The 16222-nt window shown below is 37.0% G+C and overlaps 1 protein-coding gene across 1 annotated transcript in view; it reads left to right on the top strand.

Moving 5' to 3' along the window:
- The window catches only part of SLC30A5 (solute carrier family 30 member 5), a 39004-nt gene extending 28929 nt beyond the window's left edge, over positions 1-10075 (top strand). The window contains exons 15-16 of the mRNA XM_066241981.1: positions 7016-7144; positions 9230-10075. Of these exons, the coding sequence (XP_066098078.1) occupies positions 7016-7144; positions 9230-9400 (300 nt within the window). The 3' untranslated portion in view covers positions 9401-10075. The remainder of the gene's footprint in view (positions 1-7015; positions 7145-9229) is intronic.
- Positions 10076-16222: the final 6147 nt, after the last annotated feature.

The following is a 16222-nucleotide window of genomic DNA, read 5'->3' as shown; positions in this document are numbered from 1 at the left end:
CTTTTCAACTGAATTTGAAATTAAGTTGACTTAACAAGAAATGTGCAAGATATGAAAGAAGAAAGTACAGTTTTAATTAAAGGACATAAAATAAGGACTGCATAAATGGAGAGTTATTTTCTGGGATGGGAAACTATTGTAAAGATGCTGAATTTTTTTCATTTAAATCCCACTGTGGTTGCCTTTCATTTGGACTTTTTTTTTTTTAACTTTTTTTTTTAATTTTTATTTATTTATTTATTTTTTACAGAGACAGAGAGTGAGTCAGAGAGAGGGATAGACAGGGACAGACAGACAGGAACGGAGAGAGATGAGAAGCATCAATCATTAGTTTTTCATCGCGCGTTGCAACACCTTAGTTGTTCATTGATTGCTTTCTCATATGTGCCTTGACCGCGGGCCTTCAGCAGACCGAGTAACCCCTTGCTGGAGCCAGCGACCTTGGGGTCAAGCTGGTGGGCTTTTCCTCAAACCAGATGAGCCCGCACTCAAGCTAGCGACCTCGGGGTCTCGAACCCGGGTCCTCTACATCCCAGTCCGACGCTCTATCCACTGCACCACCGCCTGGTCAGGCTCATTTGGACTTTTTTGTTGGGGAAGGATAGATAATCCAGTATTACTTGGAAGCTTATTTGGAAGAGTTAATGTTTGAAAATAAATTTTAAAATGCATAAATTTACAGAATTAACTAATTAATTAAAAGGATCTGGTCCTTTAATTAGAAAGTTACCAAATTAACTAACAACACTAATAGTTTTGTTCTTGCACAGGAATAAACACACAAATTCCGATTTTAAAAGTCAGAAACAGCCTGACCAGGTGGTGGCACAATGGATAGAGCATCAGACTGGGACACCAAGGACCCAGGTTCAAAACCCCGAGGTCGCTGGCCTGAGTGCAGGCTCATCTGGTTTGAGGAAGGGCTCACTAGCTTGAGCCTAAGGTCGCTGGCTTGAGCAAGGGGTTACTCTGTCTGCTATAGCCCCTGGTCAAGGCATATATGAGAAAGCAATCAATGAACAACTAAGGTGCCGCAACAAGGAATTGATGCTTCTCATCTCTCTCCCTTCCTTCTGTCTCTGTCACACACAAAAAAGGTCAGATACAGACCCAGAAATTTATGATGTTCAATATATACCAAAGATGATATTTCAGATCAGTGGGGAAGAAGGAGTTGACCTAATTAACATGTTCACTGGTGGAAAAGAAAATCTATCTGTATCTATCCCAATCCATATAAAAATATTTTTTCAGTAGACTAAATATTAGGGTAAAATTACAGGACCACTAAAGTAAAATAGAATAAAATAGCACTGAGATAAGCAAAGCCTTCTTAATATGATAGAAGTGAAACCAGAAGTCAAAAAGGGAGGGGAAAAAAAAATCTACAGATTGGATCAATTGAAAATTGTCCATTTGTAAAAGATTCCATAACAAATATAAAATATAAAAGTTAGACCAGGAGAAAATATTTGCAGCACATACAGACAGGCAAAGGCTTAATATTTATAATCCTTTAAATCAAGAAAAACAGTCTTTGAGAATATAAACAGGCAGTTCATCGTTTTTTGTATGAGTTAGAAAAATAGAATGTCTTCTAGTTTGTGGTTTGCCATATCATTAAACCAATTAGGATCTACTGATGAAAACTTAGCATTTTCAATATTTATGGCAGTAGTTCTCAAAGTGTGCGCCAGGGCGCACTGATGTGCCCTAGAAGATTTCCAGGTGCGCCCTATGGTATTCCAGAGAAATATGTGCCTTTTGGGGACCAAAAAACCAACAGGGTTTTTGGAGTTTAGATTTTTGGGGGACAGAGATGTGGGGAATTGGCTGTAAGCTGATAGTCTGCCCAACCCCCACCTCACTTGCCTGATTAGGTTACAAAAGGCTGTTAAGCTGTGGTGCTGGATTGTTTACACTACCCCCCATGTTCCCCAGAAAGACTGAAGGCAAGTTTCTTCTGTCCTTTGTTTAGTGTAAAGTTAAGATGATATGTATGGTGGGGGTTTTCTGCACTTGGTAAAATTCTTGGGTTGCCTTGGAAACATGATCAAAGATCTCATTGATTTGCTAATGGCTCACTTTGCCCTATAAATAAAGCAAGATGTGGTTTTTGGGCATGCTTTGTTCTTGCCAGCAGCAATTACAGGGCCCTCTCAACCCCATATTTTCTTAATTCCACACCATTCCCACTCGGGACCTGGAATTACTAGCTGTGCTGGTTCACAGCATGTACCCAGATGTAAAAATAAATAAACAGTTACTCTGTTATACCATTTCATTATGGAAATACTGCTCTTTTTGTTAACACATCATTATTATATTTATTATTAACACATCATTATATTATTTTTAGATAAATACACCCAAATAAAATGGATAGATTTCTCAAAAAGAAGCATGATATTGAAGAATCCGATTCTGGAAGTGAGCAAAAGTTAAGTGTAAATAAAATAGGACTTGAAGGCTGATGGGCAGAATTTAATTTATAGCATTTTCCATCACTTAACACTGAACAATACAATTGGATTAGAAACCCATTCATGGAAGCTCCAAGTGATTTTGGTTTAACATTAACAGAAGAGGAAGAACTGGCAGCTATATCCACTGATTGTGGATTGATGGTTAAACATAAGGAATTGTCTCTTGAAGCCTTTTGGATTTCTATAAGAGAATATGTGGCAATATCTAAAAAAGCTTTGAACATTTTACTACAATTTTCAACATCCTATTTATGTGAATTAGGATTTTCTACCTTCAACACAATTAAGAGTAAAAAGAGAGGAATTCTTCAATGTATTGACGAGGAAATGAGAGTTTGCCTTTCAAACATATACCCAAACATTGAAGAAATTGCTAGAACACATCAGGCTCATGTTTCTCATAAACACAAGAAAGAAAAAACTTAACAAATTCGTGCCAGGACCTGCCAAATTTACTAATCTTACTAAGAATATATCTATATATATATATATATATATATATATATATATATATAGATAACTTTTTTGTCTTTTTATTTTTTAACCCCTTTTTACGAATTCTAAAAAGCATAACTCAAAAAATGTAACAAAATTGTTTTTAATGTCAGAATAAGTTTAATTTTGTCATATTTATTTTGTTTAATTACCATTAAAGCATGCTTGGACTTTATTTCTTTAATATTTGACTTAATTATTATAACATATTTCTCAGAAATTTGTATATAGTGCGCCTACAATTGCAGGATTTTGAGTGCACCTTGACTTCAAAAAGTTTGAGTACCACTGATTTATGGTAGAGCACAGTGATCGGCAAACTGCGGCTCATGAGCCACATGTGACTCTTTGGCCCCTTGAGTTTTTAGCAAAGGCCAGCTTAGGAGTACCCTAATTAAACTAATAACAATGTACCCACCTATATAGTTTAAGTTTAAAAAAATTGGCTCTCAAAAGAAATTTCAATCATTGTACTGTTGATATTTGGCTCTGTTGACTAATGAGTTTGCCGACCACTGGTATAGTATCTTAACCCACAATTTCATAAATAAAATTAGTACTGTTTTCTCATCTTATAATTAGTGAATATTACATCCTACTAAAAAAAAATGTTTTCATTTCACCTGACCAGTGGTAGTGCAGTGGATAAAGGGTTGACTTGGAACACTAAGGTCCCAGGTTCAAAACCCCAAGATCACCAGCTTGAGCACAGGCTTGCCAACTTGAATGCTGAGTCTCCAGCTTGAGCATGGAATCATCGAAATGACCCATGGTCACTGGCTTGAAACCCAAAGTTGCTGGCTTGAGCAAAGGGTCACTGGCCTACCTTGAGCACCCCCATCAAGGATGTATGAGAAGCAATCAGTGAACAACTAAAGTGACACAACTACAAGTTGATGCTTTTCATCTCTTCCCCCCAAAAATAAAAAATAGTATTTCATTTCAAAATAATAAATGTCTATTAAAGAAAATAGTGAAATATAGAAAAGTACCAATGAGGTAGGGTCACATATAACATTACCACTTGGAATGAAATACTTTTAAAAGTTTTTAAAATTTTTCCTTTTTCACAATTTTTGATATCAAAAGGACCAAAATCAAGGTGCCCTTCCTTGGTTTGCAGGTGCTATCTTCTCTGTTTCTTCACTAGGAGACAGAGAAGATAAGCCAGTGGTTCTCAAACTTTTTGAAGTCAGGGCACATTTAAAATCCTACAAATAATTGTAGGTGCACTATATACAAATTTCTGAGAAATATGTTATAATAATTAAGTCAAATATTAAAAAAATAAAATCCAAGCGTGCTATTACAGTAATTAAACAAAATAAATACAACCAAATTAAATTTATTCTGACATTAAAAACATTTTTATGTTACATTTTTTGAGTTATGCATTTTAGAATTTGTAAAAAAGGGTTAAAAATAAAAACAAACAAAAAAGTTATCTTTTTATTATATAGAGAGATACATTCTTAGTAAGATTTAGTAAATTCATCAGGTCCCGGTGCAAATGTGTTTTTTTCTTTCTTGTGTTTATGAGAAACATGAGCCTGATGTGTCCTAGTGATTTCATCAATGTTTGGGCATATATTTGAAAGGCAAACTCTCATTTCCTCGTCAATACATTGAAGAATTTCTCTCTTTTTACTCTTAATTGTGTTGAGGGTAGAAAATCCTAATTCACATAAATAGGATGTTGAAAATTGTAGTAAAAGGTTCAAAGCTTTTCTTAGATATTGCCACATATTATTCTTTTATAGAAATCCAAAAGGTTTCAAGAGACAATTCCTTATGTTTAATCACCAATCTAAAACCCCCACCATACATATCATCTTAACTTTACACCAAACAAAGGATTGAAGAAACTTGCCTTTAGTCTTTCCTGGGAACACAGGGTAGTGTAAACAATCCAGCACCACAGCTTAACAGCCTTCTGCAACCTAATCAGGCACGTGAGATGGGGGGTGGGGCAGACTGTCAGCTTACAGCCAATTCCTCACACTTCTGTCCCCCAAAAATCTAAACTCCAAAAACCCTGTTTGTTTTCTGGTCCCCAACAGGCATATATTTCTCTGGAATACGATAGGGCGCACCTGGAAATCTAAGGTGCACCAGTGCATCCTGGTGCACACTTTGAGAACCACTGGGATAAGCTCTTGTGTCTCAATACTCTTCTTATTAAGGCACATTAATCCATTCATGAGGGCTCCATTCTCATGACCATTACAACCCAAAGGCCCCCTTTCCTAACTCCATCACATTAGGGTTAAGATTTCAACTCATGAATTTAGGGGTCAAGAGAGAGGGATACTAACTTGCAGTCCATAACAGGTGGAGACATAATTATCCAGTTCATAAAATTCTGTGTATCACCTAGAATGAAACAGAAAATGGAAGAAGAATGTTTCTACCTCTTTCAGGCACTGCTCTGTTTCATGAGGTGACACATGGTTCTGACACCATCTTTACCTTAGTAGAAATTAGACCTGCTCCTAGATGCTTGCCATAGGATGTCTCCCAGACTTTGTTTTCCCAGTGCCTTTGTTCTTTGAAGGGAATAGTCAAATTCTCAACAAGCAGCCTTTCATGGTTTTGTGAGTATCCCCACTTTTGAAGTCTGACATATCCCTGGGCAAAGGGAGATCCCTCAGCCATATTTTACTGATGGGGAACTAGAGAGGGCAGCCATGTACCACTGAACTCAGGAATAGTTAAATGGATCAACTCTAAGATCAGTCCCCACAGAGCTAAATCTAGTTTCAAACCAGAAGAGCAACATGACTGTTGAGAGGCAGCCCGGAGCCTGCTGCTGCCCATTTGGATAAAGTTGTTTTTCTTTATAAAAATTAAATAAAAATTTTTTTTAATTTTTCTGAAGTGAGAAGTGGGGAGGCAGGGAGACTCCCGCATACACCCAACCAGGATCCACCTGGGATGCCCACTAGGGGGCGATGCTCCGCCCATCCGGGCCATTGCTCCATTGCAACCAGAGCCATTCTAGCACCTGAGGTGGAGGCCATGGAGCCATCCTCAGCACCCAGGCCAACCTTGCTCCAAGGGAGCCTTGGCTGTGGGAAGGGAAAAGAGAGATAGAGAGAAAGGAGAGGGGGAAGGGTAGAGAAGCAGATGGCACTTCTCCTGTGTGCCTTGGCTGGGAATCAAAGCCAGGAGTTCCACATGCCGGGCTGATGCTCTACCACTAAGCCAGCTGACCAGGGCCTTATAAAAGTATTTTAAGCCTTCCTCCTTCCCCCTCTCCTTTCTCTCTTCCCCTCCTACAGCCAGAGCTTCATTAGAGCAAAGAGTTGGCCCAGGCGCTGAGGATGGCTCCATGGCCTCTGCCTCAGGCTCCAGTTGCAATAGAGCAACACCCCAGATGGGTAGAGCATTGCCCCCTAGTGGCATGCTGGGTGGATCCTGGTCGGGCACATGCAGTAGTCTGTCTCTCTGCCTCCCTGCTTCTAACTTTAGAAAAATATTTAAAAAAATTTTTTTAAGTAAAATAGCAAAAAAACTATTTTGTACTGCTTTTTTAAATTTTTCCCCATTTAATTATGTCATGTTGATATTTTAATATATTTTTAATGACAATATAGTTTATGTGTGGGTAGTCTATGATTTATTAACCAATCATCAGTTGAACATGGAATATACCTTTTGAATGTATAATAAAAAATATGCAAATGTGTATATGAATTTAAAGGAAACCTTGTAGTTTATCAAACATATCTACTTTTTATAACAGGTAGAGTAAGTACATCCTACATAGGTGAAAATTGGTGTGCAACTGTTAGGTATTAAGACACCTGTACCTCATCCACTTCCTTTTCAGAGCTGCCTTCCATAGTATCACTCCTAGGTTAAAATATTTTGGATACCTTTGCTTTAAGCTAATTGATGGTCTCCTATTCCTTTCTCACTTCTGGGCTCTCCTTATTATCTTTTTTTTTTAATAGTTTAATAGTGGTTCCTAGACCAAAAAGATTGCTTTGTGTTAAGTAAATTATAACTTCACCTCCCCTTTTATTTGACAGATACAGAAAATTGAAGGATTAATATCATACCGAGACCCTCATTTTTGGCGTCATTCTGCCAGTATTGTGGCAGGAACAATTCATATACAGGTGACATCTGATGTGCTGGAACAAAGAATAGTACAGCAGGTAATAATCTTTATTTTTTTTAAGTAATTTCAGTTAAGATAATCCATGCATAAAATTGCATACATTATAACTTATGTATAAGTTATGTATAACTTATGTGTAAATAGTAGTTTAACTGTTTGAAAATATCAGTCATTCAGCCTGACTAGGCGGTGGCTCAGTAAATGGAGCATTGGACTGGGAGGCAGAGGACCCAGGTTCAGTACCCCGAGGTTGCTGACTTGAGCACAGGCTCACCTGCTTGTGCACTGGGTCACTGGCTTAAGCGTAGTAACATAGACATGAAACCATGGTTGCTGACTTGAGCCCAAGATCACTGACTTGAGCAAGGGGTCACTCGCTCTGCTGGAGCCCCCAGTCAATGCATGTATGAGCTTCTCATCTCTCTCCCTTCCTGCCTGTCTGTCCCTATCTGTCCCTGTTTCTGTTCCCCTCTGTCTCTGTCTCTCTCACTAAAAAAAAAAAGAAAGAAAGAAAGAAAATATCAGGCCCTGGCCGGTTTGCTCAGTGGTAGAGCATCGGCCTGGTGTGCAGAAGTCCCGGGTTCCATTCTCGGCCAGGGCACACAGGAGAAGCGCCCATCTGCTTCTCCACCCCTCCCCCTCTCCTTCCTCTCTGTCTCTCTCTTCCCCTCCCGCAGCGAGGCTCCATTGGAGCAAAGATGGCCCGGGTGCTGGGGATGGCTCCTTGGCCTCTGCCCCAGGCGCTAGAGTGGCTCTGGTCGCAACAGAGCGAGGCCCCGGAGGGGCAGAGCATCGCCCCCTGGTGGGCAGAGCGTCGCCCCCTGGTGGGCGTGTGGGGTGGATCCCGGTCGGGTGCATGTGGGAGTCTGTCTGACTGTCTCTCCCCGTTTCCAGCTTCAGAAAAATACAAAAAAAAAAAAGAAAGAAAGAAAGAAAGAAAGAAAGAAAGAAAGAAAGAAAGAAAGAAAGAAAGAAAGAAAGAAAGAAAGAAAGAAAATATCAATCCTTCAGTTAAAGATAACACTTTTTTACATCTAGGTTTTTTTTTAATATCGTAAACTGGTTAAAATAAAATCAAGTTTTAGTATTTAGAGGATCAGCTTTAAGTTAATATAAAATAAAATTTATTTATGATCCACCATGATTCCCATTAGATTATCAAGAAATAAGTTGTGAAAAATGTACCCGTAGCCTGACCTGTGGTGGTGCAGTGGATAAAGCGTCGACCTGGAACACTGAGGTTGCTGGTTCAAAACCCCAGGCTTGCCTGGTCAAGGCACATATGGGAGTTGATGCTTCCTGCTCCTCCCCCTTCTCTCTCTTTTTCTCTTTTTCCCCCTCTCTCCTCTCTCTCTAAAAATGAATAAATCTAAAAAAATTAAAATAAAATAAAATTTTAATAAAATAAGGTGGCTGGTTGGCTTAGAGGTAGAACATGGGCCCAGCGTGTGGCAGTCCCGGGTTCAATTTCTGGTCAGGGCACACAGGAGAAGTGACCATCTGCTTCTCCATCCTTCCCACTCTTCTCTCTCTCCCTTTCTTTCACTCTCTTTCTCTCTCTCACCCCCTCGCACAGCTGTGGCTCGAATGGTTCAAGCAAGTTGGCCGTGAGTGCCAAGGATGGCTCCATGGCCTCACCTCAGGCTCTACAATAGCTCGGTTGCCTAGCAAAGGAGCAATGGTCCCAGATGGGCAGAACATCAGCCCCAGACCCAATTTGCCAGGTGGACCCAGTTGGGGCACATGCGGGAATCTGTCTCTCTGCCTTCCTGCCTCTCACTTAAAATAAAATGCAGCCCTAAATTAATAATATTAACTTTGGCAAAGTATATATATGTGCTATGGTTGGAGATAGGGATCAAAACAGTTCCTGTATCCCTATTCTAGACATACTGAATTGGAGACAATAGCTGTTTTCTTTTGCTACTTTGAATAAGAGATCAGAATTTAGGTTGTCTAAAATCCTATCTAACATTTAGCCAAATAAGTAATAAACATTATTTTGAGGATTTATCTTTGATTATCTGTAGATGTAAAAAAAATGGTATATCAGTTATTTAAGACATGTATGCATTAAATGCATTACTATAAATGCTTTAAAATGTATGGATTTTTATAACAGGTTACGGGAATACTTAAAGATGCTGGAGTAAACAATTTAACAATTCAAGTGGAAAAAGAGGCGTATTTTCAACATATGTCTGGACTAAGTACTGGATTTCATGATGTCCTGGCTATAACAAAACAAATGGAGTCCATGAAATACTACAAAGATGGTACTTATATCATGTGAGATAACCTGGGAATTACTCCTGGGGTGTGAACAATGAAGATTAAATGACTTAAGTTATTTTAATATTGCCAGAAGGAAGAAAATAGCGCACGGCTGTACAGAAACATTTTGCCATATTTGAAAAAAGGTTTAAAGTCCCCTACTCTTGGTTCAAGGAATCTTCCTTAAATATAAATACAGAATGAAGCCTTCATTATTCATGTGAAATCATTATTTGAATTATGTCTACAACAAGAATCTTAAAATTTGAGTAAATGTGATGTATCACATCTTTGAAAATGTACATATGATGGAATCAAGTGAAGATCAAAATTTCTTCTGTATTTACTTTCTGTCAGAAAGCATCTCCATTGTAAATAATGTATTTACAGGTTTATTACAAACACCCAAATGAAAAACTTTTTAGTCTATTTTTTTTGCATATCCCCATGGTAAAGTAGGAATAAAAGTTCTATATTTATGGATTATCTGTATATAAAACTGGTTTCTAATTATAACTTAAATCCATTAAGTAAAATCTGTATTGCCACTTTAAATGTAAATTTTGGGGGAGAAACTTCAACCACTGATATGAGATAAGCAGTGAGAATAGAGAAGTATAGCGTTATAGTTTTTGATGTATTAAAATAAGAACAACCACTCTGTAAAATAAATTTTTTTACTTTTGTTAATATTTGCAGATGAATGATTATTAGGGTAAAGAACTTACACTAAATTGTGTCTATGTTATTCATTCACTTGTCTTCTGCCTCTAAAGTAGAATATTCCATTTCTTTTTATGCATCTGGCATTCCTCGTTGCTTATCAAGCTGGTATCCAAGCAGTGCTAGGCTTTTCATCTTTTCATTTAGCTCCATATGTTGTGGAATAGCCAGTTTGAAAGAATCATAAAATTGGCAACTCAGTTGAATTTCCTGTCTATAAATGTATAATTTTTTTTTAATTTCTGGTACATGAGCTGTGTAAGAAGTATCAAAGAATAGGTTGTTATTTTAAAGCTTAATAAGTAAATCTTGTCCATAAATATTGGGGCACTATGAAATCAAATACCCTATAACTATTTTCTATAGTAATATGTAATTTATATTTTTTAGTTTCCAATTTAAACTAAATGTACAGTCTGAAAAGACTGTATGATAGATATATAATATATGCAGTTTTATAAACACCAAAGAATGTTGTCCAAAAGAAATTTTTGAATACCTGTCTATTTATAAGAATCAATATTTTCATTCTTATACTAGAAATTTTGATAAGTAGGATGAATTAATTTTAGTGTGGGTACTGTTTTCTTATCTATAACATAATGGCAAATGTGAACTGTAAATCATATTTTTGTCTTACTAATTTGTGATAAGTTTAGAAATTTGTTATAAGTTATTTGGGTATTCCTTGTCTTCTCTTGACACATTATCTGGTCCAGAATCTTCAATACATATTAAAATTTTTTGAGTAGTGGGAAAATAAATGCATATTTTATGTTTCAATGCAATTTTTGTACATTAAAAAGTTTAAGTAGATAGGTATAATGAATATAGCACCATTATTAAAACATTATTTCTCTTAGAAGACATATAAACAACAGGAAAATGAAATTAATGTGACTGCAGATGGAAAGTAAGGAAACTCCAGCATTCAAGAGCACCTGGGTACTGGTTCCAGCTCATACATATGTGACTTTAAACAAATCAGCCACTCTGAGTAATTTTTTTTTCTCATACATAAAATCAGAATAATAAAACAACCCCCCCCAAAAAATCAATAAAATCTCAAATTCACAGGGTTATGAGGAGCAAAAGGAATAACACGTGTAAAAATTAAAAATTTTTTACATGTAAAAATTTCCAACATTGAAAGTTGGAAAGAGCTAAATAATGTTAAAGAATTGCTATTTTAAACTTGACTTCAGGGGTAGCTTTTATTTGTCTATCTTCTTTTTATTGAAATCAGCATCTAAGATTAATTAGGTATTAAGTGAACAAATAAGCTTAAAATAATACCCAAAACAGAAGACTATAGTTCATTTGCCCCAAGAAGGGTGGTAGTGGTTGCTTAACACACCTATTAATTTCTCTCCCTTCCCTTTATTTCCAACTATTGTTTTCTCTTATTACCAATCAGCTGCTCATAATTTCCTCTTAGAATAAACTTTACATATTTTATGATACAGATTTATTGTTCTTATTACATGATAATTGATCAAACTTTAAACTTTTCTAATTACAGCAGAATAATGAAGCTATATATAATTAGATATCTCTAAAGGATTCTGATTTTATTTTAAATTTAGACTATGATTGTCCCCTAAAATACCCACTATATTAATGCAGAGATGCATGGTAACTAGTTAATGGTCAGCCTGACCAGGCGGTGGCACAGTGGATAGAGCGTCGGAATGGGATGCGGAGGACCAAGGTTCGAGACCCCGAGGTCGCCAGTTTGAGCGCAGGTTCATCTGGCTTGAGCAAAAAGCTCACCAGCTTGGACCCAAGGTCGCTGATAAGGGGTTACTCGGTCTGCTGTAGCCCCACAGTCAAGGCACATATGAGAAAGCAATCAATGAACAACTAAAGTGTCACAACGAAAAACTGATAATTGATGCTTCTCATCTCTCTCTCAGTTCCTGTCTGTCCCTATCTATCATCTCTCTGACTCTCTCTCTCTGTCTCTGTAAAAAAAGAAAACAAACAAAAAATTAAAAAAAAAACTAGTTAATGGTCACATAGTCAAATTCAAAAGAGTAAATAGCAAAAGCCAATTCTGTCACTCAGATACACAACTCTCCTCTCTAAAAATTATCACATTTGTTAGTTTCTAGTATACATATGCATATTTTATGAATATACAAGCAAATACACATGTATTACATTTCACTTAGAAATTATTCCATAGTTGAAACATTGAAAAGCATCCTCATTCTCTTTTTCAGCTGTAGAGTAACCCTATTGCTGGATTTCTTTAGGTTGGCTCCAATCTTTTGCTATTATGATGCTGATACAAATAACCTTGTACAAACATCATTTTGCATATATGCAAATAAATATGTGGAATAATTTCTGACAAGCAGGATTTCAGAGGAAACGAGTTTATAGCATTTACAAATCTCAAAAATACTGCTAAAATGCACTCCATACAGATTGTCACAGTTTACCATCCCATCAGCAATGTTAGATGTCTTAAAATAGAAACTTTAAGGTGAACATTTCTTATGGCCTTAATTTGTATGAAAGTTAAATGTGCAGAGAGGTTTATATACAGATGCCAAACTGAGTTCAGTTTTAAAACTACTAATGATTATTACATTTTAGAGTGGTTTTTCAAAAGTAAAATGTTTTAATAAATAATGTATGAAACAAAAGAGTAAAGTTGGATTTTTTAATCACCAGTTTTTCTACATCTTGTTCCTTCTATTCACAGTCCAGTTTGACAGATAGTCAAAGATGGTTATTATATTTTATACATATACTAACAGTGTCTTTTTTTAACAATTACATTTTTTTTATATTGTGATTTTTTTAAGAAAATTTTTTCTGCCTGACCAGGCAGTGGCGCAGTGGATAGAGTGTCGGACTGGGATGCAGAAGGACCCAGGTTTGAGACCCCAAGGTCGCCAACTTGAGCACGGGCTCATCTGGTTTGAGCAAAAGCTCACCAGCTTGGACCCAAAGTTGCTGGCTCGAGCAAGGGGCTACTTGGTCTGCTGAAGGCCCACGGTCAAGGCACATATGAGAAAGCAATCAATGAACTAAGGTGTCACAACGTGCAACAAAAAACTAATGATTCATGCTTCCCATCTCTCCGTTCCTGTCTGTCTGTCCCTGTCTATCCCTCTCTCTGTCTCTGTAAAAAAAAATAAGTAAATAAATAAATAAAAAGAAATTTTTCTTTCATTTGAGGAGTAGGGAAGAGAGAGAGAGCGTGAGTGAGAAGTATCAACTCATGTCATTTCATTTTGTCCCACTTAATTGCGTATTCATTGGTCACTTATGGTACATGCCCTGACTGGGTGTGGAACCCATCATCTCTGGCATGCAACTACAATGGTTTATCCATTGAGCCACCCAGCCAGGGCCTCTTTTGTGATATTTTTATTGAGGTATGCTTAACATACAATAAAATACACAGATATGACATGCTTAGTTCAAAGTGGGAGTTTGAAGCAACTAGAATTCACAAAGTATTAGAGTGTAAAATAGCACAGCCACTTTGGAGAACTGTTTGGCAATTTCTTTTAAAGTTACACATACATCCACTTGGTGACCTAGCAGTTCCCCTCCCAAGAGAAATGAAAAAGTGTGTCCATAAAACACATGTACAAGAATATATGTATTCATGATGGCCAAAAACTGAAAACAACCAAAATGGCCACTGGGAGAATGGATAAATTGTGGTATTTTCATAATGGAATACTACTCAGCAGTTTTTAAAAATTACTGTTACCAACAAGATAGGTGAATCTCAAAAACTATGTTAAGTGAAAGAAGCCAGACACAAGAATTCCTACTGTATGATTCCATGTATATGAAATCCAAGAACAGAGAAGACTAGAGTGACAGCACAGAAAGTGGTTTATAATTTTCTGTTGCTGTCATAACAAATTACCACAAACTTAGTGTCCTAACACAAACGTCTTACAGTTCTGGAGGTCAGAAATCCATATGGGCCTGATCAGGCAGTGGTGCAGTGGCTGAAGGCCCACGTTCAAGGCACACATGAGAAAGCAATCAATGGACAACTAAGGTGTCGCAACGAAAAAACTGATGATTGATGCTTCTCATCTCTCACCATTCCTGTCTGTCCCTATCTATCCCTCTTTCTGACTCTGTCTCTGTTAAAAAAAAATTTATTGAAGTCTTTTATACCAAGACACTACCTTAGGAGCTAGCGATAAAGTCATCAATAAAGTCCTGCTCTAATGGAGCTTACTTTCTAGGGAACAAGACAGGCTGATATGTAAAAATGTCTTATGACAACCTGAAAATAACTTATTGAACCCTGGCCCCATAGGGGGCTTGCCAGCTGGATCCTGGTTGGGGAACATGTGGGAGTTTGTCTCTCTGCTTCCCCACTTCTCACTTAAGAAAAAAACTTATTGAACCCTTACCATGTGTCAAATAGGTACTGTTATAAGCAGTATATAAATATGTATATAATTACTATCCCACTGACTGCTCTCTAGGCTCCTGAAAAGTGCCAGCCTATGTACAGAATTGTAGGTTGAAAATCATTTTCCTGATAATCTTTTAGATTTCAACACTGCTGTTGAAAGGCCAATTACAATCTGATTCTTAATTCTTTGTATGCTATGTGTTTTTGGTTCCTTTTAGGGTCTTCCCTTTATTCTTAATGTTATATGCCAGCATAGTGTGGTTGGATGTCTGTTCACTTATTATACAGGGCACACAGACATGAATTCATGAAACTTGTATTATTTCTATAATAATTTCTCCTTGCATTTTCTCTGGTATTTTTTTCTTTTTTTTTTCTTAACTTTTTTTCAACTACAGCTGACATACATACTATATTAGTTTCAGTTGCACACATAGTGACTAGACATTTATATACTTGCAAAGTAATTACCCATCTGACACCATACATAATTATTAAAATATTATTGACTATATTCCCTATTCTGGATTTTGCAGCTCCATGACATTTTTATAACTGGCAACTTGTACCTCTTAATCCCTTCCCCTATTTCACTTCCCATCAACTCCACCCCCCATCTGGCAACCATCAGATTGTTCACTACACCTGTAAATTTGTTCCTATTTTGTTTGTTCATTTATTTTGTGGTGTTGTGGGGTTTTTTTTAGATTCCACATATAAATGAAAGCATATGGTATTTGTCTTTCTCTACCTGATTTATTTCACTTAGCAAAATACCCTCTAGGTCCATCCATCTTGTCACAGATGGCAAGATTCCATTCTTTTTATGGATTTTTAATATTCCATTATGTATGTACACATATATAATACATCTTCTTTATCCATTTGACTATCAATGGAAGATGGACCCTTGGGTTGCTTCCATATCTTAGCTATTGTAAATTATGCTTCAATGAACACAGGGATGCATATGGCTTTTTGAGTGAGTGTTTTGGGTTTCTTCAGATAAATACACAGAAGTGGAATTGCTGGGACCTTCTTTGTCTCTTGTTATAGTTTTTGTTTTAAAGTTTTTTGATGATATAAGTATTGCATTTGTTGTTGTTATTGTTACCATTTGCATGAAATATCTTTTTCCATTCCTTTACTTTCAGTCTATGTGTGTCTTTCTAGCCGAAATGAGTCTCTTGAAGGCAGCATATGTATGGGTCTTGATTTCTTATTCATTCAACCACCCTATGACTTTTGATTGGAGCAACTAATCCATTTACATTTTAAGTAATTATTATTCTGGACAGGTAGCTCACTCAGTTGGTTATAGCGTCGTCCGGTACAATAAGGTTGCAAGTTTAATCCCCAGTCAGGGCACATACAAGAATCAACCAACGACCTGACCAGTGATGGTGCAGGAGATAGAGCATTAACCTGGAACTTGAGGCCCCAGGTTCAAAACCCTGAGGTCACTAGCTTGAGCACAGGCTCATCTGGCTTGCGTGCAAGCTTGCCAGCTTGAGCATGGGGTCACCAGCTTGAATGTAGTCATTGATATGATCCCATGATCACTGGTTTGAAGCCTAAGACACATATGAGAAGCAATCAGTGAACAAAGGTGATGCAACAACTTGATGCTTCTCATCTCTCTCCCTTCCTGTCTGTCTGCCTATTTCTCACTCTCACTAAAAAAATAAAACAGTAAAAAAAAACTTTTTTTAA

Source organism: Saccopteryx bilineata, chromosome 1 (genome assembly GCF_036850765.1).
Source record: "Saccopteryx bilineata isolate mSacBil1 chromosome 1, mSacBil1_pri_phased_curated, whole genome shotgun sequence".
NCBI lineage: Eukaryota > Metazoa > Chordata > Mammalia > Chiroptera > Emballonuridae > Saccopteryx > Saccopteryx bilineata.
Note: the sequence above shows the minus strand (reverse complement) of the source record. Positions and strands in the feature narration are given on the sequence as shown.